Genomic DNA, 24565 nt, shown 5'->3' with positions numbered 1-24565 from the left:
TTTGTCAAAGGGAAGGGTACGAGAGAGCAAATCCTTAATATGCGGCAGCTCATAGAAAAGGCCCGCGAATTTAAAATTCCAATAATAATCTGTTTTCTAGACTACCAAAAGGCATTTGATTGTGTGAAGTGGGAAGTTCTCTGGACAGTTCTTCATGAGATGGGAATTCCAGATCATTTGGCAATATTAATTAAAAACTTATACGAAGATAACTCAGTTAAAATAAGAATTGAAAACCAGCAATCTGATACCTTCAAAACCAGCAGAGGTGTACGACAAGGGTGCATACTATCTCCAGACCTGTTCAATTTATATGGAGAATACATAATGAGGAACGCACTCGATGGATGGAGAGGCGGCATCTCCATTGCAGGAAAAAAGATCTCAAACTTAAGATTCGCAGACGATACAACACTGATAGCAACATCTGAAGAGGAGATGTCGAGACTGATAAAGAGAGTAGAAACCGAAAGCAACAAGTGTGGGCTCAAGATTAATAATCAGAAAACAAAAATCATGATTGTGGACCACGCGAATATCCTCCAAACAACAGGCGCCCTAAATCAATTCGAGAAAGTAGACGAGTTCACGTATCTAGGATCTTCCTTAAGCAATGCAGCCTCCTCCCATACGGAAATTCGCAGAAGAATAGGGATGGCCAAGAACGCGATGAGTCGACTGTCAAAAATATGGAAGGACCGCTCTTTATCCAAAAAACTCAAAATGAGACTGGTACGGACACTCATTTTTTCAATCTTCAGTTACGGTGCCGAAACATGGACAATAAAATCAGAGGATAGGAAAAGGATTGACGCATTCAAAATGTGGTGCTGGAGACGAATGCTACGCGTGTCGTGGACGGAGCACAGATCCAATCAGTCGATTCTCGAAGAGCTAAACATTCAGACCAGACTCTCCTCTCAGTGTCTTGCAAATATTTTAAAGTTTTTTGGCCACATTGCGAGAAGAGACAATGACAACTTAGAAAGATTAATTGTATGCGGAAACGTAGAAGGACGTAGAGGCAGAGGACGCTCACCTATTCGATGGTCAGATCAAGTACAGAAAGCCACTGGAGAGACGTTTTACGAGTCCATGAGAGCAGCCCAAAATCGCAAGAGATGGAGAGAATTGACAGCCCGCATTGTAGGAAATCACGATCCTCAGCAATGAGGAAACGACAAGAGAGAGAGAAATATGTTCTATATTTGTTCCGCATATGTTAAATTCAGACATGTCTTCTGCCTTAGTCATAAATTTTGTTTTCTTCAGATTGATTTTCAGCCCTTTTGCTACTGGTACATTTTCTAGATCCGAAATCAGTGTTCTTAATTCTTCTTTTAGTCCCGTTGTCAGAGATTTGATCTCTAAAAACGAGACGAACAACCTAAATTCTGCTGAGAATGTCAATTTTATGACCACAGCAAAGATGCCAAAAAACTTTTCCACTTCTACCTCCCGGATTTCCCCCTAAAACCCCCTTCAAAGAGGGGGCAAACGGAAAACAGTGATTTACCAAGAATCTGTATGCCGTAGAACAGAATGTTTCTAACAAGAAATGTAGATGGGATAATTTTCGAGACCTTTTGATCAAAATGTACTATCAAAAACCAAAATCAAAAAAAGATCAATCAAATTTATCACTTCCATTGACCGGTAGCTGTGGAATTTCCATTGATAAAGACTAATCAAAACCTATAAGATGATATTACGATTTTGAGTTTTGCCAACAAATATGAGGCATTTGAAATAAATAACTTGTATTAATAATATTTTTATATCTTATGCTGAATGCTGGTATAATTTTTCCGCTTATATAATTTTTAAGTTTTTTGCTCTTTATTTTTTTTAATTATATGAATTTATGAAGAATGTATCTTAGTCTATTTTATGCTATCGAATTCAAATAATGCTGTCATATATACTACTGAAACTAATCGTTTCGCCGAACTCCTTGTAGATAAAAGTATAAATATTCCCTTTCATGAAAAAATTCTACAGTACCTACATTTGTTATCAATTGTTACACAGTCTTATTCCCAGTTAATATTAATACACCTCCTCCCTGGACAATACCTCTTCCTTACATTAATCTTAGTCTATCTGTTTTCAATGAAGATTAAACAAACCATACCAATATACTTCAGTCCTTCCTCTCAATAATATCAAATTATAAAGATTATTCCTACTTATATACCGACGCATCCAAAACTTCAGACAGCATAGGAGCGGTCGTTATAGATTCTCATCTTCTTCTTCTTTAGATGCAAATGGATGTTAGCGATCACATTTTCCAATAATTCTCTATTTCTTGCAATATGTATCAGATATTGTATGTCGTTAATCCCTGTCCATTGCCTTATGTTTCGGAGCCAGGACATTTTTTTACGTCCCATTCCTCTCTTGCCTTCAATTTTACCCTCGATTATAAGTTGGAGGAACTGGTATTTTTCATTTCGCATGATGTGACCTAGATACGCCGTTTTCCTTTTCTTGATGGTTTCGAAAAGTTGGCGTTCTTGGTTTATTCTTTTAAGGACATCTATATTTGTGATTTTCGCTGTCCATGGTATATTTAGGATACGGCGATAGAGCCACATTTCGAAAGCTTCTAATCTGTTTATATCCCTCGTTTTGAGTGTCCAGCCCTCTACGCCATATAGCAGCACTGACCACACGTAGCACTTAGTAAACCTTAGTCTCAGTTGAAGATCGAACTCTGAACAAGTCAGTACCTTCTTGAATTTTACGAAAGCTTGTCGAGCTTGCTCAATGCGACATTTTACTTCCCTGTCCGATGCCCAGTCTTCAAACAGCCACGATCCCAGGTATTTAAATTTACTCACTCTTTCAATGGACTTAGTATTCAGTGTTATGGTGGAGTTTTCAAGTGCATCCAAGTTTCTGGAGATGATCATAAATTTGGTTTTTTTGGTATTAATCTCTAATCCCAGTCGCTTACTGTATTCTCCGATTATAGTGACAAGTTGTTGAAGATCGACTATGTTGTCACAAATTAAGACACCATCATCAGCATATCGTATGTTGTTGATCAATACTCCATTCACTTTGATTCCCATCTTTGCATCCTACAAAGACTCTTGAAATATGGCTTCCGAATAAATGTTAAATAAAAGAGGGGAAAGCACACATCCCTGTCGAACGCCCCTTCTTATATGTATGGGTTTGGATATAAAATTGTCTATTTTTAACTGTACCGTTTGATGCCAGTACAACTTTTCAATGCATCTTATGTCTTTTTGGTCTATATCAACTTTCTTGAGGATCTGCATTAACTTGTGGTGTTGGACACGATCAAATGCTTCTAGAGATTCTAATCAACACCACAAATTCAAATTATCAACATTCAATACTGTTCACACGGCTGAGACTTATGTCATCCTACAAGCGTTAATAATTATAAAGAAGAACAGCTATAGTAAGGCAGTAGTTATCACTGACTGTTTGAGCTCCATTCTGACAATACAGCAGCTGTATCCAAAACATCCAATAGGTTCCCTTGTGAAAACAGAATTAGATATTTTACACCAAGAAAACACCAACATCGTAATACTTTGGGTCCCATCGCATGTCGGTATCCGAGGACATGAAGAAGCTAGAGATGCAGCAAACAACGAAAATTCAACAATAGTGAGTGAAGTGGTTGCTAGTGATATTAAAACAGTGATTAAATCCAAAATTGAGTGTGTGGCAAAGTGAATGGGATAACTCCCAATCGAAATTAAAAGAAATTAAACTGTCTATAAAAACGTCGAAGAAACAAAACACAAGCAGAGCCAAACGGGTTAGAAGTTAGAATTGATTGATTACGTTTAGGTCATACATTTTTATTTTATGTATGACAACTCTAAATGTAAAACACTTCCTTAACTGTAAAAAATATATTCATGAAAAATTTAACAACAATCTTTCCAAAGATCTAAAAGCATTATTAGACAAAAACTGTAACATAAATAATATTGTAAATTTCCTTAAAGAAACTCAACTTTTTCATCTATTGTAAATTAATTAAGCATTGTACCTCAATGTAACATGCCGCTAACAACCTTTAGTAGGTGATGCGACTGATATAAAAAAAAATAATGTAGAATATTAGATATTAAAAAAAAATCTGTCTACCACATGTGAATTCAATTTAGTGGATATATCAATTTTCAATTTTCCAAATATACCACAATAACTCTTGTATTTGTGAATCTTTATTAATATTTTTCTGTTAAATTTTGCTAGTTCTTCTGAAAATTATCGGCGCGACGTCCATGGTAAAGGGGCAAAGCCAAATACTGCTTTCTGATTGGATGACCGGTTCTACACCTATTTTACGTTAGTCGGTGCATTCTCGTATAATGACTGATGTTAAAGAACTTACACAACCAAGAAATTGCATCAGTCCAAGTCACAACCTACAATATTTCAAAATTTAGCGCCACATTTTAAAACGCAGTAACATATTAAATTAATAAGACAAATACATTATAAAAGTTGTCATTTTAACAGATTTTAACCCTTTTGGTGTATAGCGATAAATCACATACAGCCTTAGGATTATTTATCTTTCATGACGCATTATGTATATACACCAGTATCTCTGGAAAAAATCATTGATTTCACGTAAAACTCTTATATATATATATATATATATATATATATATATATATATATATATATATATATATATATATATATATATATATATATATATTTAGGGATTCTACAGTATTCACTGCCTTCCCTCGCTCAACCGTTTCCATCTCTCTCTGTTGTTCCATTCTCCATCGTTTAGTCCTCTCTTACTCATGGCGTCGTCTACTTCGTTCCTCCAGGATTTTCGGGGTCGTCCTCTTTTCCTCCTTCCTATGGGGCTCCATTCGGTTATTTTCTTTATCCATCTGCTGTCGCTAGTTCTTCTTACATGTCCATACCACTTTAGTCTTTTTTGTTCTATATATGTTAGTATGTCTGTTTCTATTGATGTTCTTTGCTTTATTTCGTCATTACTTCTCCTATCCATTCTTGTTACTCTGCAGCATCTTCGCAGGCATTCCATCTCTGTTGCTACTATCTTACTTGCTGGTAAAACTCTTATATAGATATGTATTTGAAGGCTCTAAAAGGTCTATGAGAGGTAGCTGATGAAAAATCCATGCTTTGTTTTTGTTTTAAACAATCTTAAAAAGTGAAAAACTCATTCTTTTTATAGACCTTATATAAGTAGACCTTAAAATGTTCTTTAATTTGCGAGTTTCAAATTAAAATATATAAAGAATTCACAAAAATAATTGCAAAAAACCGTTAATTTTGCAGTGATTTATAAAAGTTAATAACTTTGCTTTTTGCATAATGGGATGTAATATAACTACTGAAAATTGTAGCAGTTAATGAGTTTTTAAAGTGTGCTAAATTTCAAATAGATAGATCGAATAGTTTATAAGTTATTCAATTTGTTTATACCGGAGATCGACACTCACTCTAGAGGTATTCTGTAAATCGAAATCGATTGTTTAAGGGTACATTTTTAAGGTATATATAAGGTAAAAAACTGCAACATTTTATTAAATTTGTTATTAAAAAAACAGTTTGAGAAAGGACTGACTTTTCAGCTTATACCTAAACAATTATAATAACTTTATGACCAATATTAAACAAGATAGCAGTTTTTTTTCTTAAAACCATATTTCCATTGTTTATTAACATTAAACGCTGAAAAATTGTAAAAGATCATTTAAATTTTATGATCCAACCGATATATGGCATACACAGTGAAGGAGTATAAAGTTAAAATCCGTTAAAATGATTGTATTCGTAAAATACCGCCACTGAAAAGTGGAGAAGACAACTGACCGCTGCAATATCTAAGCTTGTTTCTTGTTATTTGTCATAGAAGGTTCTGTTTTTTTTTTTGGAAAGTGATCTATTACAGCAGCTTTACCGCTTTTCATATTTGTAATTGTCGAATCTACTTCTTCAGGAAGGACTTCTGGTACATCTTTTTGGTTACTGATTCTTCAAAGGCTCAGGGGCTCTGTATAGTTCGCTGTAGAGTTTAGTCACGAGTTCTGTTATTTCATTTCTGTCTGAAATTCTGGTGTTTTCATTTGTTAGAGCAACGATTTTTGCTTCTTCCCAATGATTAATGCTTTTCTTATTTTCTTATAGTTTTTTCTGGTTTCGATTGCACTTTCTACCAGGCTTTCATTGTATTTTCTTATGTCTTCCTTAATGCTTTTCATTATTGTCTTACGAAGTTCTGTGTATTGTATTCTGTGTATGTTGCTACTAACTTGTATTTCCTTTGTTTGTTTTAGCATTATTTTGGTTTTATTAGACAGTTTACTATGTTCAGTTTGTTGTAGCTGGCCTCCGATTTCTTTGGCACTATCAATGATGATTTCCATTAATGGAGAGCTGTCGATTGGGTCATGTAACCTTTCATCAATTGTCCTTTAGTAGTGATCTGAGTTTTCGTTTAGATTGTTAAAATTTATACCGCTTACTATTGGTTTTGTGATTAATTTTATTCTTTCTAGTTTTAGATCTGTAACAATTTTTGCTCTGATTAGTATATGGTCGCTGACTGTTTGAAATTTATTTATTACACTGACATCTTTTATTGTGTTACTCTGGTTGGTTGGAAGAAGTCAATTTCGTTTTTAGTGGTTCCATTTGGTACTACTCAAGTCCATTTTCTGTTCGATTTTTTCTTAAAAAATGTATTTGCAATACGCATGTTTTGGTAGTATGCAAACTGAATCAGTCTTTCTCCCCTTTCATTTCTCTAACCAACTCCATGCTTTCCCATGACTTGTTCCTTGCCCTTTCTCTTTACCACTTTGGCATTAAAGTCACCAATTAAATATTTGAAGTGACTTTTATTGTTACTTAACGCTTCAGTTATGTTACTGTAGAGTTTCTCTATTTCTTCGTTAGTGTGAGTAATCTTTGGGGCGTATATTTGTATAACTTGTATATTGTATCTCTTTGATAGTTGTAAGGTTAGCTAGCTACTCTATCTGAGATACTAGCTATTTCTACTACTCTTCGTTTCCATTTCTTGTTGATTATATATTATACAATGTGTTTCCTGACGCTAATTTTAATATCTTCATCTGTCCGTCTTACTTTGCTGATTTCTATGACGTCCCGTTTTATATTTTCAGTTTCTTTTTCCAGTTCTTCTAGTATTGCTTCTGTCCATTCCTGATTTAGTACTTTTTATTCCCATATATATTTAATTAGCTTCTGGTATTTAGCTGATAACTGATATACTCCAACCAAATGTAATCATTTCAGCCGTTATGCAGTCGCTTTTTTGCTTATTTCTAAATTCTCGATATTCTTTATTTCGCTTATAGTCGGGGCTTGCTTTTGATTCTGTTGGTTTTGTGTTTCATTTGCTAGATCCATTGTTTCCTCGTTATTACCATCTTTTTATTCAGCTCCATTTAGAATCTAATCAAAGTAGATCAAGCGTTCAAATATTTCCGGTTCTCCCATAATCATTTCTCCATTTTTTTCTTTATCACAGTTTTCGGCTGATGTCATGGTTTTGCATTTTTTATCCCTTGATACAGGTTCTTAATTTGAATATCTTTATAGCTTTCCCCTATATTTTTCAGCTTATCTTTATAATGTTTCCTTTTTTTTCTCGTTGTATTTTTTTGGTTTTATTTTTTTGCTTGATGTAATTTTCCTCTTGGTATGAAAAATGGAAACCCAAGAAGGTTACAATTAAGACCATTTTGTATTTCTCTCCCTTTCTTGTCTATTCTAAATATATTTTAACATATTTATTAAATGACGGACATTCTATTTTTTACGTGAAAGGTATATTTTGATAAACATCTCTGTATATACGTCAAAATATCATCACATGTCATCACCTAATAGAATTTTAAGAAATATAATTATGTATATCGATAAAAAAACAGTTAATATATAATAATTTACCTATTCTAATAAACAATTAGAAACTCATTAATTGAAAACGCATTTTTGTCTCACACGTATCAAAAAAACCAAAATACCAACCCACATTTCTAGCCAATCATTGATCGAAGACTGAAAAACCCAAAGAGCAATCATGTTAAACAGCCTTTTGCATTATAATACTTAACAAGAAGAAGAAATGCGGTATTCGATATAGAAGTAGTCGAACAAGGAGTGCTTGTAAGCCGCTTTAAAGACCAGTGGAAATTTCCACTAAACTTTTACAGTCTGTTTCTCGAAGGCAATATCTTTTATATCGCTGTATTTCGTAAGATAAACATTTTCCGCAAGGTTAAAATGGCCTTTTTATTTCAAAGACACTGACAATTACTTGATAAATAATTACTATTTAGGTTATTATTGTTATTCCAGTAACTTAAATTCCAGTAAAGTTAAATTTTTAAGTATTTTTAATATACCCGAATCTATCTGTGAAAAAATCAAAGTTTTTGAAGGCTCTAAAAGGATTTTGCTTTTTTTTGATAATCAAAAAAAGTGAAAAAATCATTTTTTGGCTATAAAACTTTCTTACACATTTTAGAGAAAAATGGTTCAATTAAAAGTTGTAGATCTTAAAGAGTTCTTTACTTAGAAGTTTTTACATTAAAATACATAAACAATTGACCAAGATAATTACAAAATTGTATTATTTATTTTTGCAGTAATTTATAAATGTTAAGAACTTTGTTTTTTGAATAATGATATGCAATATAACTACTTGAAAGTATCAACTAGATCGACCAAATAGTTTTTATGATTATTTAAACAACTGTACTTACCCCAACCTCTAAATAGAGGTTAGCAGATCGTAATCGATTCTTTGAGGCTTTAGTTTTAAGGTACCTATATATTAAAAAAATTCAATCTTTTACCAAAATTATTATAAAAAAAACGTCTCAAAAGGCAGACTTTTTAGCTTATAAACATTTATAATAACTTTTGATATTTTTTATGTCACGCGCTTGTAAGTAGGCTATCTGAAAAGATGGTGAGAAACACTCTTTGAAAAAAGAACTTTCTTTGACCAATAGGAACCAAGATGACATTTTTTTATTAATAAAATCTTATTTCCATTGTTTATTAACATTACGAGCTGAGAATTGAATAGATTATAAGTAATAATCTAAATTTTATGATCCAATTTATAGATGGCATATGCAGAGAACTTTCCGAGCTCTGATTTTGTTTTTAGAATGAAACTTCAAATTCAAGCGCGCTGGAAAATTTTGCAATATGTCATTACAGAACAAAAGCATTCGATAAATTGTGGCACAGAAGCTGGTTACTAAAACTCAAACAACATCTGACCATCCATCATGTAAAGCTAATACAATCATATGAGATGATAAGACAGAACTTTTAGAGTTAAACAGGAAGGCGAATTTGCAGAACTACGACCAATAAAAGCATGAATCCCACAGGGCAGTGTTCTGGGACCCGTACTACATCTACATATATTAATAAAAATGAATCTGCGAAATGTTTGTACGGATATTACTTCAGTACGACTGCACCAAATTGGATAATTCTTTTTTTTTTTGCTGTGTTTGTTATGATCAGGAGAAGGTTTGTGTAAAAAATAATTTTCAAAAAATTTTACTGAAACACTTCAAAACAGTTTTTCTGTAAATATAACTAATAGATGGCGCCACACTATGACTAACAAAGGTTTTGTTAATCCTAGGAAGCTAGGATTAACAAAATAAATGTCATTATTGATTGATTGTGCAACAGTCATACCACACTAAATATACCGGTTCTTGTTCGAATCACCGAAGTCAAGCAGTGCCACAAGCAGCGTTAGTATTTGGATGGGTGACCGCTTGGGAACACCGCATGTTGTTGAAACGTCAAAACTTCCTTCCCGAAACGGCTGGACCGATTTTTATGAAATTTTACATGTGCATTCTGTATGTAGGTCTGAGAATAGGTGGTTATCTGTTTTTTATACCCGTAAGGGGTGAGGGTGGTTAACCCCAAACATTTTTTTTATTTTTTACACAAAAATTTTTATTTTTGTTTTTATGATGTGCCAATAAAAAATATAGGCTGCCCTTAATTTTCACCTCTCTATTACTAATCCCCTTTTTTAATAGCCATATTAGTGCCACAGAGTTAGTTGCTATACTTCTCCGAAATGGCTGATCCTATGTTTATAAAATTTTACATGTGTATTCTGTAGATCTAAAAATAGTCGTTATCTATTTTTCATACCCCTAAGGGGTTAATAATGGTTCACCCTAAACATTTCTTTTTAATTTTGTAAACAAACTGTTTTATTTTTATATTTTTATGATGTGGCATTAAAAAATACATACAGCCGCTAATTTTCACCCCTCTATTACTAACACCCTTTTTTAATAGCCATATAAGTGTCACAGAGCTTATTACCATATTTCTCCGAAATGGTTCGACCGATTTAAATGAAATTGTACATATATCATCGGTAAATCTGAGAATAGGCCGTAATATATTTTTTATACCCCTAAAGAGCAAGGATCGTTCGCCACAAACATTTTTTTAAATTTTTTTACAAACTTTTTTTATTTTTATTTTTTTATGATGTGGTATAAAAAATACATATACAAATCTTAATTTTTATCCCTCTTCTACTAACCCCTATTTCTTAATAGCCGTATTAGTGTCACAGAGTTAATTATGCCTCGAAAGAGGAATAATTTCATTACGTCGATTAACGCGAGAAAGAGGATAGAGATAGAGATAGAGGATAGAGGAGAAGAGGAATATACTTTGCATCGGTACTTGAAACGTAAAGCCTCTAAACATAAGAGAGCAGGAAATTACAAAAGAGCTAATAGAAAAAAGTATAGACATATGTGCACTACAAAAGACGAAGAAAAAAGAAAAGGGTGTTACGAAAGAAACCAGAGCCAAAGAAGGAGTCGCCCTGTTCTTAATGTTCATAAATGACGAAAATATGATTTTAAGAAAAAAATTTCCCATTTATTTCCTTTTGGTGATACAAGGTTCTTTTTTTTTAACATTATGCTTTTCACCATCTTTTCAGTGAGACTACTTATCAGCGCTGGGCACAAAGCATATCAAAATTATTATAAATGTTTATAAGCTAAAAACTCGGTTCCAAACGGTTTGTTTAATAACAACTTTGATAAAATGTTAAAAATATTTTAATATATCTTAAAATTGAATAACTATTTGGCCGATCTAGCTAATATTTAGCACAATTCAATAACTTATTAATTGCCATAATTTCAAGTAGTTATATTACATGTTATTATGAAAAAAACAAATTTTGTTTAATACATGTCTTAAAATTGAAGCCTCAAAAAATCGATTGCGATCTGCTAAATATCTTTAGAGTGACTGTTTGGGCAAGTGCAGTTGTTTAAATAATCGCTCTCCGGGATAAACTTTCAACAGATCTAGATATAACTTAATAATTGCCATAATTTCGAGTAGCTACCTATTGCATGTCATTATTCAAAAATCAAAGTTATTAACATTTTTGAATAATTGATGGATTCGACCGTTACTTGATACAAATTAATTTTATGTAACAATAAAACACTGTTTTCAAAAATTTCCACAAAATTTGTTATAAAAACTTATCACCGCTCTTTCGGCAGAGTGCCTTTCTCAAGTGATCTATTTTTGGCCTGCGTTTACACTTTATAGTCTTTAATGAAATAGGTTGAGGAAGGGAGAACTGTTTGTCTCAAGTTGGTCATTCAGAATTATATCTGTGTTTTTTAATTTGTTAATTTCCATAGATTCTACCAAAGATAGCTTAAGACCGTTATTTTGAATGTGAAGAATTTGAAATTCGTCATTAAATGAATGATTATGATCTAGAAGGTGAAGTGCGTATGTAGAATCTGTTTTTCTATTATTGAAAGCCATTTTATGTTCTGTTATTCGTTTATTAAAATTTCTACCAGTTTGACCGATGTAAGTTTTTGGGCAGTCGCCACATTTAAGTTTGTATACACCACTGTGTAAGTGCTTTTTATTTTGGCTCTTGTTGTTTTTAATATATTTGCTCAAGTTGTTGTTTATTCTGGTGTTATTCCTTTCTTTTTTATGTGTTTGGCTATTTTTGTTTATATTTTGCCTGTATATGTAATCAAGCAAAAGGTACTGGGTCTTTTCTCTGGTGATGGAAATACTAATTTCAGGGCTTTCTTGTGTATTTTTTTATTTAAAATTTTATTAATTGTTTGTTCGTTGTATCCATTGTTTACTGGATTTGCTTAATGATATTTAATTCTGTCTCAAAGTTGTATTTTGACATCGAAATTTCTGTTAATCTATGTAACATACTATGATAGGCTGCCAGTTTATGTTGTGTGGGATGGGATGATGAATTCTGTATAGTCGTGTCAGTATGGGTAGGTTTATGAAATATGGAGAAGTTATGTTTGTTTTTAAGTCTGATAATTTTTAAATCTAAAAAATTTATGGATTGATTTTGTTCTGTTTCTATTGTAAATTCAATATGACTATGAAGTGAATTAATATACGATAAAAATTGGTCGAGTTTCCTGTTAGTTCCTGTGAAACATACCAATGTAGTGATAAAATAAATTTTGTGGAAATTGTTTTATTGTTATTAACATTTATAAATTACTGCAAAATAAGGGGTTTTTGCAATTATCTCGGTCAATTATTTATGTTTTTAATTTAGAATCTCGCAAATTAAAGAACTTTTTAAGATCCACATCTTTTATTTGAACCACTTTTCTCTAAAATGCATAAGAACCATTTTAGACAAACTTTTACTAGACTTTTTCACTCTTTATGATTGTTTAGAAAAAAAAAAAGTAAAATTAGCTGTATGTCTTCAACGATTTGTCATCAGCTATCCCTCATATACCTTTTAGAACCTTCAAGCCTGCATAGGATTTTTTCAGCTGTTTTTTTCTTTACTGGATTAATATGAACAGTCTCGTAAAAGGAATTATTCAAAATACACATAAAAAATGTAATAAGTACATGCTTAATAAAATTTTCAAATGAAAAATTACAAAATAATTAGTAATATTTATATTTCCCTTAAACTAATATATTATGTTTAATACTGTTCTTATGTGGTTTTAGTTTCCTCTTACTAGTTTATCTAATATTTGCTATTTTTGTTTTCAATTTACAAGCAAAAATACCTATATATAATAATATATAGGTTAACTAAATTACTTTAATACTATTTCTACCATTTAATTCATTATTGGGAGTAAACAATGATTGCAGAAAAAAAGGGGTCGGTTTTGTGACCACAACAGATTGATAGATAAATTATAACAATCATAATTGCGATATGATCTTGAAATACTTTTATTATTTTGAATTATCTTGTTTTTCTCTAAATAACTTTTAAATATTTCAATGAACACGTAACGCAGTAATAATAAATAATAATATATTTGTGCACTTCCGTATATTTCTATGCATTAATATGTTTGTACCAATCATCTGGAAGTATTGTAGAAAATAGATTTAATTTTTTTTTGTTTTGGGAAGCAACATGTTCTACCTTAGGAAGTATTATAAGTCTGCGCAAACAACCAACTATAAAATCAGAAACATGGCTGTGTGCTCTTCATTTCACTAACAGTTACAGTCAGACTTACTGCTTCTTTCGCTCATTTCTGATTTATTTTCGCTACTTTTGTCATGCCCAAATCTAGCAGTGATTATTACAGGGTGGTGCCGAATTCTTCGCAGAACCCTCGTCAGGGATGGAGCTTTATAAAACCAGGCACCTGGGCCCAATGGGTAAGTTTTTTAAGACAATACTATCCAAAATAGTGCTTCGTAAAGTTTTAAAGTTACTTGCTGTACTATACATTTTTATGAGTACCTAATATACATATTCTAATATTTTTAAGAATATATTTCATGACTAAATTAACAACTTATAACTTGGCAATTAAAAGAAAATTAGGATTATCATATTTTATATTACAATTTAATCAAATATCTTGTTGGGAACATTTTACAAGTTATAAAATAAAACTGTAGGTTTCGTTATTTTCAGAATTCATTTTCAAAATACAGTTTCAAAACAATAGATACTATGGTCTTAAATAAGATAAACATATCTATTTATTTGTTTTTATTTATTTCCTGTACAATCTTTTACATTTTTAGGTAAAATATAATTTATATTAATAATTTTTTGCAACGAAAATATTTTTTTTTCTGATTGTATGTTCAAGCGTTTGAATCCTTTTTGAGAATTTCATTTTCTTCATTTGTTCTTTTTATGGTCTGTAGTGAAATTTTTTAAGAGTGATATATTTTATTACTGATATTTTTCACCTTATAGTTAGAGGGCCAGTCTCTCATCTAGGGATTCATCAATTTTTTATACAAAATATTTTTAAATAAACAATAAAAACTCATTATTTTGCTCATAACTTAGAAACTTGCCCATTAAGAGATTTGACGTCAACAGACAATTTTTTCAGAAAAAAAGATACACAAAATAAGATATACTAAATTAAAATCGGTTAATAAACAAAGCAGTTATTGCAAAACGAATAACAAAATCGCTGTTTTTGAATATTGTTAATCACTTTTTTTATTATTAATTAAGTTTATACGATTTTTTGAAAAATGAGCTAATTTTTAACTCTAGTCCAAATAATTTGGCTAAATGGATCTCAATAATCCGTGCCTTATTTTCTGTATCGTACGTTAAAAACTCACGGAAAAAATGTTTAAAAAAATTACGTTTATGTACCCAAAATGATTTAATAATAAATAGCACTTTTTAAGCTTATAAACATTTACAACAACTCCGTAGAATTTAGTTCAAATTTAATGGCAAAAATATTAAGAAAGCTGGTTAAAAAACAAAACTTTTAGAAAAAAAGAGGTTCTATTACAAAAAACACTACGTTAAACTTACGTTAATTAATAATATTAAAAGCTGGAATTAATCAATCTTTTATAAGGTAAGTCAAAGTTTTTAACAAAACTAAGGTAAGTCAAAACAAAATTATTGAAAATTTATCTCGTGCTACTCGTACCATCCTATCCTCTGCCATTCTACTTATGTGTTCGTTCCACTCCTGTTTCCGTTTTGTCACCCATCCATTTATATCTTGTATATTGCATGCTCAACAACTAATAGAAAAAAGAATGGCCAAAAATAGATCCGTCCATCTGGCTTTTGTTCATCTTAAGAAGGCATATGACTCAATACCTAGAACCAAGCTATGGGAAGCAATGGAAGACATCGAAGTTCCACGAAGATTAATAAACGCGGTAAAAGCACTCTACAAGAATAACGAAGTAGCTATCAAAACGGGCAATAGAATATGCAGTCCATTTAAGACGACAAAAGGACTACTACAGGGTTGCTCCACATCCCCCACCCTGTTTAAAATATTCCTGGAAAAAACCCTGAAACCATGGAAAAGAAAGTGCGAAGGAATGGGTATACCAGTAAGGAACGAATATCTATATACGCTAAGTTTTGCCGACGACCAAATAGTAATCGCACAAGACGAGGATGACCTCAGTTTTATGATGAGAAAACTGGAGCAGGAATATACAAAGAATGGGATGGAAATAAACCTAAAGAAAACTGAATACCTAACAACGGAGAATACAGAAATAAAACAGCTGGAAATAGACGAAGGTAAACAAATCAAAGGAACAGACAAGTATAAGTATTTAGGTTTCATAATATCAAACAAAGGAACAACGGAGGAAGAGATAAAAAATAGACTAGGACAAACAAGAGACTGCATACGAAAATTGAACCCGGTACTATGGGATAAGAACATCAGCATGAAAACAAAGAAAAAAATATATAATACCATGACAAGAAGTATCCTCACTTATGGGTGTGAAAATTGGACAATAAATAAGAAAACCAAAAACAAAATAAGAGCAACAGAGATGGAATTCCTAAAGAGAAGCTGCAGAGTAACAAGAAGAGACAGAATAAATAACATGGAGATTAAGAGGAGAATGGGAATGAACTCCGACATAATAGACTACATCGAACAGAAGAGATTAACATGGTACGGACATGTCAGAAGAGCAGACCAAAATCGGTGGATAAATAGAATAACAGAGTGGAGCCCGATAGGAAGAAGAAAGAGAGGCAGACCCCGAAGATCTTTCAGAGATGAGGTGGACGAAGCAATGAGTAGAAGAAACCTACAGGAAGGGGACTGGCTAAACAGGAAAAATTGGAGAAAACGGTTGAGTGAAGGAATACAGTGAAAACTGTGGAAATCCTTGTATATATATATATATATATATATATTGCATGCTCTTCTTATGTTTTCGCTTCTCTCCCTATCCAACAGATTTTCCCTGATATTCGTCGAAGTATTTTCATCTCTGTTGTTTCTAGTAGTCGTCTCGTTTTAGATGTGTCAGGTTTTGTCTCCGCCGTGTATGTTAATATAGGTGTAATTGCTGCTTTATAGAGTCTTGTTTTTGTGTCTTGTCTTAGGGGTTTGTTCTTCCAGATTGTGTCATTAAGAGATCCCGCCGCTTTACTTGCTTTTAAGCTTTGTTGTCGTACTTCTTCTTCAACATCTCCGTAACTGTTTATATCTATTCCCAGATATCTAAACTTTGCTTTCCGCTTTATTATTTTCCCATTAATTTCGATTTTACATCACAGTGGGTATTTAGATGTTGTCAAACATTTGGTTTTTTCTGCTGATATTATCATATTGTATTTCTTGGCTGTTATATTGAAGATGTGTGGTAATCTTTGGAGCTCGCCTTCTGTCTCGGCGATTATTGGGGCGTCGTCTGCATAACATAATATTTGGATTTCTTTGTTCCCCATTCTGTAACCATGACCTTTACATACTGCTTGTATTATTTCGTCCATTATTATATTATAGAGAAGTTGGCTTAACGAGTCACCCTGTCTGACTTCGCTTTGTACTGGTACACACTGTGTTAGTTTTCCATTTATCTTTGCCTGTATTCGATTATGGAAGTAGATGTTTTCGATGGTTTGTATAATATTTATTGGTCTGTTTCTTTTATACAGTAGGTACGACAAGTCTTCGACTTGGAAGCGATCGAAAGTCTTTATCAGGTCTATAAAACATAGATATGCTGGTTTGTTCTACTCGATGGCCTTTCCTTAGATTTGTCTCTACAAATACGGCGTCTACGCAGGACCTTCCGGATCCTTGGATCCTTGTTGTTCATCTGATAAAGTTATTTTATTGATTTTGTTGGTTATGACTTTTGCGGTAAGCTTAAGTGCGGTGTTCAGTAGATTTATACCTCTATAATTATGCGTCTGGTATCTTGCAGTGCAATATTAGTTTTTATATAAGTTTTGTCATCTCTATGGTTATACTTTCACCTCCGTGTTTTAAAAGCTCATTTGTTATTCCGTCTGCTCCTGGTGACTTTCTATTTTTGAGTGAATTTATGGCTATCTGTACTTCCTGAAAACTGATTTCTGTTTCTTGTCTTAATTCAGGTACGTGTTGATTATTATTTTCTTTTAAACAGTTCCGTCAGGTATCTTTCCCATTCATTATTGTATGCCTTCAATTCTTCAATTCTCTTCAAAACATTCGTTTCAAAATAGAGTGCTCGGAAAAAATGACATATCTCTGGTTGTACTGTAAGTAAATTTGTTCTTTCTTGTATTTTCCTTGTATTGTATTTTCATTGCAAAATTATTCAAAATAAAGCAGCTAATGACTACGGAATGCACATTATTGTTATTTTTTATTTATTTATTTAAAATATAATTATATTAAATCAATGTTATTTATAAACATTATTAAATTGTTATTTATAAACAATTTTTACATATACTCTTACTAAATTTGAACAAATCAGTTTTTTAGTCTTAAAAAATTATTTTTAGAACAAAAAATCGTGTACATATTACATTATAAGAAATTATAACTTCTTACATATCTTATATGTGGTTTCGACAGTTAGGTAATGATGTTGACACAGAAATAAACCACTTAGAAAACATTGGGAAGGAAATATTAGACCAATACCTGCGACCGAAAAAGACAGAAAAAAAACCATGGATGACCGACGGTATATTACAGATGATGGGCAGAAGAAGAGAATCCAAGCGGAAAGACTACGTTGCATATCAAATTTTAGACAAAGAGATAAAAAAAACTAAAAATAAAAATCTGGAAGAACAGTGTGAAGAAATCGAGATATTGGATGGTAAACACGATTCCTTCAACCTCCACAAAAAGATCAAAGAAGCAGCAGGTATCTATAAATCAAAAAGGCCGGGACACTTAACAGACGCTCAAGGAAATCCAATAGTTGATATTGAAGAAACAAAAACAACATGGATGAACTATGTGACAACAACATTTGAAGACGATAGGAATGTCACCATCACACAAAATAAAAATGACGATACCCTACCACCTATTCTCGAAGCAGAAGTAGAAGCTGCTATGAACAACATTAAGGAGGGAACAGCCGCAGGACCAGACGAGTTCTACTCAGAATTTTTGAAAATTATGGATAAAGACGAAGTAAAAAGACTTACCTTAATCTTCAACAATATATACCAAAGTGGACAAATACCCCAACATTGCCTAAGATCAACTTTTATAACAATCCCTAAAAAACCCAATGCCAAAAAATGTGAAGATTATCGAATAATAAGCCTTATGAGCCATCTCCTGAAAACTTTTTTAAAAATTATACATAAAAGAATATATAAAAAGTGTCAAAAACACATGACAAACACAAAATTCGGCTTCAGGGATGCATTGGGTACTCGAGAGGCACTTTTTGCAATACAAGTTATCTTTCAAAGATGTTAGAGACGTGAATTGTGATATATATGTGTGTTTTGTTGATTAACATAAAGCGTTCGATAGAATAAAACATGACGAACTGATGAAAATATTAAATTCAATTGATCTAGACAGCAGAGATCGCCGTATAATAAACAATATCTATTACGAACAAACTGCAGCTGTTAGAGTTGGGGATCAGTTAACAGACGACATAAAGATAAAAAGAGGTGTGAGACGGGGATGTATATTGTCTCCATTATTGTCCAATACATATTCAGAGCACATTATGAACCTAGCGCTAACGGACATAGACGAGGGAATACTTATAAATGGAGAACGATTGAACAACATAAGATACGATGATGATACTGTCATTTTTGCAGACAGTCTTGAAGGTCTGCAGACACTTGTCTCCAGGGTGGCAGAACTAAGTAGCAAGTTTGGGCTTGATTTTAACATCAAAAAAACCAAATACATGGTTTTAAGCAAAAATAGAATACCACCTGGTCAATTAAGTACTAGTTAACCAACAACCTATAACACAAATCACCAACTTTTGTTATCTGGGTGCAAACTTAAATGAACAGTGGGACCAGTCGACGGAAATTAAGATAAGGATCGAGAAGGCAAGATCAGCTTTCGTCAAAATAAAAAAAAATTTTAACAGCCACGATATAAAATTGGAAATAAAAGTTCGTTTACTAAAATGCTAGTCATTGGACCTTAACCTGAAGCATCACTGAAGAGACTCGAAGCATTTGAGATGTGGTGCTATAGACGCATGTTAAGGATTTCCTGGATAGACAGAGTTACCAACGAAGAAGTACTACATAGAATGGATAAAGAGCGCGAACTAGTCGTAACCATAAAACGTCGCAAACTAGAATACCTGGGCCATATAATGCGCAATGAACAACGATATGACCTACTTCGGACCATACTTCAAAGTACATGGGAAAAGAGGTCCAGGACGAAGAAGAATATCCTGGCTGCATAACCTGCGAAAATGATTTAACTTAACCACTACCGGACTTTTCAGGGCAGCAGTCAACAAAGTCAGAATAGCCATGTTAGTGTCCAACATCCGTAACGGATTGGCACCATAAGAAGGTTTCGACACCGTATATGTATATATAGCGGTCGCGGAACTCTGCGTGGCGCAAAATGAACAATTAAAAAACAATGGGTTGTCATAAAGTTATAATTAAAAACTCTTCGGGATCTTATAAAATGGAGTTTTTATTTATTTTGAAGATTGCTAAACTTAAAATATTAATTTTTCACTGAGTTATCGAGCCTTGAAAATGGCTATTTTCGCGTTTTTTAAGACGTTAAATGCATGCATTTAAGAGAAAAGTATAAACAACATTTTTTGTTCAGAATGAGTCAATAAATTTAAAAAAATTGTTACGGCAAGAAAAAATATTAATTTTGTTATTGTTTTAAAGCAAAAATTGCTTACCATTTTGATTATTATTTGCTCTGGGTAACATACACTTTTTTATAAGAGGACTATTTCAAGTAAGATGAATTTAAAATTTAAGAACAAGATGAGAGTATTAGGAAAATTGTTTTTAAATAACAATTTAATACTGTTTGCAAATAATGTTTATTTAATATAATTATATTTTCAATAAATAAATAAAAAAAAATAACAATAAAAAACGATTAAGAAAAGGTTTGTACATCCCGTAGCTATTAGCTGCTTCGTTTTGAATATTTTTGCAATGAAAATACGATAAATGTTATTATTTTAACGTTGTACCATGTTGTACCCAGTTTAAAAGTTAGGAAAGATCAAATTTAGTCCAATAGAACCGAGATATGTCATTTTTTCCGAGCGCTCTATTTTGAAACAGCGGAGAGCGCGGCTGGCACTTCATTCGGCTAGCCCCACTCCTTTTACTCTACTCGGAACGAAAAGAACTCGTTTACAACACTCCGGTTTAAACAATTTTTAATAATTTTGTTTGCTAAAAGTTTTGTTAAAAACTTTCACTTTTCTCTTAAAATATTGGTTAATTTCAGCCCTGAATGATGTTAATTGACGTAACTGTGATTTTGAAAAAAGGTCCTAAAGGTCATAGGACCTCTTTTTTTTTTTCTAAAACTTATGTTTTTAACCAGCTTTACGAATATTTTTTTTCATTTAATTTTAACTAAATACTATGGAGTTATTGTAAATGTTATTGTGTATGCATGTGTATGTGTATGTGCATGTGTATGTGTATGTATACGTCTTAAAAAAGAAAATAAGTTCCTGATTATTGAGATCCTTCAGTTAAATTATCTCGACCAGCCTTAAAAATTAGCTAATTTTTCAAAAAATGTTATAAAAATATTAAATTTCGCAAAAACTCTTCAAACGATCTGGCCCATCTTTTGCAAACAATTTAAACACCATAACACCCTGTAGTTCAGGTACATTTAAACAAATTTTAATAAATAATAAAAAACTTATTAATACTATTTAAAAAAAAGCGATTTTCTTGTTCATTTTGCAATAACTATTTGTTTATTAACCGATTTTAATTTAGCATATCTCTTTAGCATATATTTTGTGTATATTTTTTTTCTGAAAAGGCGAAAAATGATAAATTTTTCTTTATATAAATTTGGTGCTTTTTCTAAAAGTAATACTTCCGTCAGAATTTGCTAAACCGATAAGTATATGTCTTAATTAATGCTATTAATTGCATTTGGAATTTCTATATTAATATTATTAATTCATTTAAATTAATTAAAAACCACTTATAGGTTTAATTTCTAATGTAAGTTGCTGCAACTTAATTCAAATAATTGTGAAAAATTATTAAAAAAATACCAAATTGAAAAATAACAATAAATTTTCAAAATAAATGATGCTGGAAGTTCATATTCAAGCAACTACTACACCGTTGCGGCATGAAAATATGTGTATTTGAGAATAAATCCAAAATGTACTGGATATATCCTGTACATTTCAGCTGCCCCCAGATAAAAAGTCGACAGAACTCAAGTCCTTACGGTCGATAGGATTTGGATGCGAAAATTTTGATCCAACTCGACCCACTCAATTATCTCTAAAAAAATTTTAACCCCAGCAACAAAATGAACAGATGTCTTCTCGAGTTTAATTCAGTTTAATAATCTTCAATCATACCATCCACACATTCCCTAGAAAATTATGTCATCTCAAACGTGACTAGTTAGAGAATAAAATAAAAATTTCTCTAGTAAATTTGGTCTGTACACTTTTAGACATACTTACTAGTTTAAAAATTGAAATTCAGTGTAATATTTAACAAAAAGAATATAAGAGACTGGGAAAGGAAGAGAAGAAAATACACCGCAGGAAAAAAGAGAAGACACAGAAATTGAACTTCGTGAATGAGAAGAATTGAACAAAATGACAGAAACTAGAAAATTCTTCCAAAAACAAGAGAAGAAAATAGTTTAAAATAGAACTGGAATGTGTAGAGATAAAGAGCGAAGCACGGTCACATAACAGAAGAAAATACTAAAGCGATGAACAAAAGAGAAACAATCCCACCCTCAGTAACCGAAGTGAAAGCAACTGTCACAAAACTAAAAACATGATCAGACAATTTAGTGAAGAACTGATAAAAGCAAGCGGATATTCACTATTAAGCTCCATGCACGAAGAACTGATTCTTCACCCTCTAACTTATTAAGCTCGTCACATAGTCACTGCGGTACAGCCTCCACTTTTAGAGGGTGATAGGATGTCATTTGAATTCATAATATGGAAGATGGTAGGCAGAGTATAAAGTAATATGTTTTGATACTCACCGAAATACATGTTTTGTTCTGAAATTTCTTGTAGTAAAATCTAATGCACTGCATGATCGAACCATTTTTATAAAATTATTCTAAACCACAAACACAAAAATTAAAAAAATATATATTAAAAAAACTAAGTATGTCTTATTTAAATATGATTTAAAAATGCACTCGTATAAGTAAAAAATGATTATTTTTCGGCTAGGATATTATCTTACTCTAATCTTTAGAAAAACACTCGCAAAATTCCAAAATATTACATGGAAAACAAGTGAAACTTTGTTTACATTTTGTTGCCCCCTTATTTGTTTCACCTAGCGGACAACACGCGCAACAACTTTAAAAAGTCGGCTTCAGTTATTTTCCCTGAGTTCTATTATTGCTACATCTATGATTGAAACATGGTTAACACGGGGAACTGTAAGTTGCCTACATTTGGCGCATATCAAAAAAGTAAAATAAAAGTCAGCCGGATAAACAAATTAAATGGAGAGAAATCAGCCAAAATAATGTAAAACTAATAATAATCTGTCATACGCATCTAACTAAAGGATGCATAAGTCACAACATGACTACTAAACAACTGGTGATGTATCACAGAGATGTTATTCAACATATTGCCATACCTACTAATACTCTTAGTATGGCAATAGGTAGTATAGGCAATAGTATGACTAGAAAACCACTGCTAAAATGATGTCGGGTGATATGTCCGCTATAGTGTATATTGCAGTGTCTTCTCTCGATAATTCCTGAAGAAGTCCAACACATCTCTTTAGTCGCTATTACATCAGCTTTCATTTTATCTAGTTCTTATGTCAGCAATCTAGGGTTGGTTAGCATAATCTTATCACAGAATTGCTCAAGTTACCGGAATTCACCACGTGAACATAAGGGTCAAAATTGAGTAGGAGAGGCTAGTGACGTTAACAGGATACATCGTCATATTTTCCGCATATTTACCTAATTTGAACCCCTTATTCCTTTTTGGATACTCCAATTTCTTTCTTCCAGCATTCGCAGTCAGAATTTTTCTAACCGTTACCGATAATGATTTTATCGATAACTATATTGACATCTAGAATCTAGATACCCTTGCATATCAAATAAATGGTTTAATTGTTTCATAAGATTTTATTTTTTATTGTTCTAAAATAAATTATTCCGTAAGATGTCCTGTCTTGTTTTGGTTTAGAATGATATCATGAATCAACTTTTAAGGATGCTGTCTACAGCTTTTCGTTAATGAACACTGTCGGAAAAACAATAGTTGTGACACGTGATTTTAATTAACTGCTTTTGAAAATGGACGAAGCGAATCGATTGGGTGTGCAAACCTTGAACTATATTTGAAATGAAAACTCACTGAAGTGAGAAAATAATATCAAATCAAAATTTACTGATAATGACATTGAGAAAACTATCTTGTCAAGTGCATGTGTACACTATCAATAACAATAAAATGAATCTTTTGTTGATATATATATATATATATATATATATATATATATATATATATATATATATATATATTTATTGGGAGTATATTTGTAGGTGACAATTTATTATTATTATTATTATTTATTAGTCTGGATTTGTCCTGTGAGTGGCTTTCCATTTCTTTTGAACGATCCCTTATCAGATATTCTGAACCTCGTTTTTTGTAGCATTTTAAGTGATGCCACAGAATGGTTCTGGGCTTACAATGGTTTCGTTTGAGCCCTGTTTTGCGAACAAATCTGCTTGTTCGTTGCCATGCATCCCTTAATGAGCCGGTACCCATATTAAAGACACTTTATTATCTTTTGTCAGGTTTTTGAGGAGATCTTTGCAGTTTCTTTGCAGTTTGATTTGGTGAGTGGGTTCTTTACTGCCAAAATAACCGCTTCGATATCTGCATAAATGTTGATTATATTTGCCTTGAGATCTCTATCAATGATTTCATCAATACAAGCCACCTAAACAAAAACTCTATCCTGAAACACAGTTGTAGATTGACTTAGGCTGTA

The 24565-nt window shown here is 32.1% G+C and overlaps 1 protein-coding gene across 3 annotated transcripts in view; it reads left to right on the top strand.

The window, feature by feature from the left end:
- Positions 1-24565, top strand: part of LOC140452560 (facilitated trehalose transporter Tret1-like) — a 75441-nt gene that overhangs the window by 13281 nt on the left and 37595 nt on the right. Inside the window, exon 2 of one of the 3 annotated variants that reach the window (XM_072546889.1) lies at positions 13689-13761. The exons of 1 other annotated variant lie outside the window; for it this stretch is intronic. Coding sequence is in view for 1 of the 2 variants with exons in the window: in XM_072546888.1 (XP_072402989.1) it covers positions 13660-13761 (102 nt within the window). In the remaining variant the exon portion in view is untranslated. Of the gene's footprint in view, positions 1-13598; positions 13762-24565 lie in introns of those variants that run through there. One more of the 3 variants, XM_072546888.1, reaches the window with a different exon arrangement.

Source organism: Diabrotica undecimpunctata, chromosome 10 (genome assembly GCF_040954645.1).
Source record: "Diabrotica undecimpunctata isolate CICGRU chromosome 10, icDiaUnde3, whole genome shotgun sequence".
Classification (NCBI taxonomy): Eukaryota; Metazoa; Arthropoda; class Insecta; order Coleoptera; family Chrysomelidae; genus Diabrotica; species Diabrotica undecimpunctata.
This window is presented reverse-complemented; position numbering and strand designations above follow the sequence as displayed.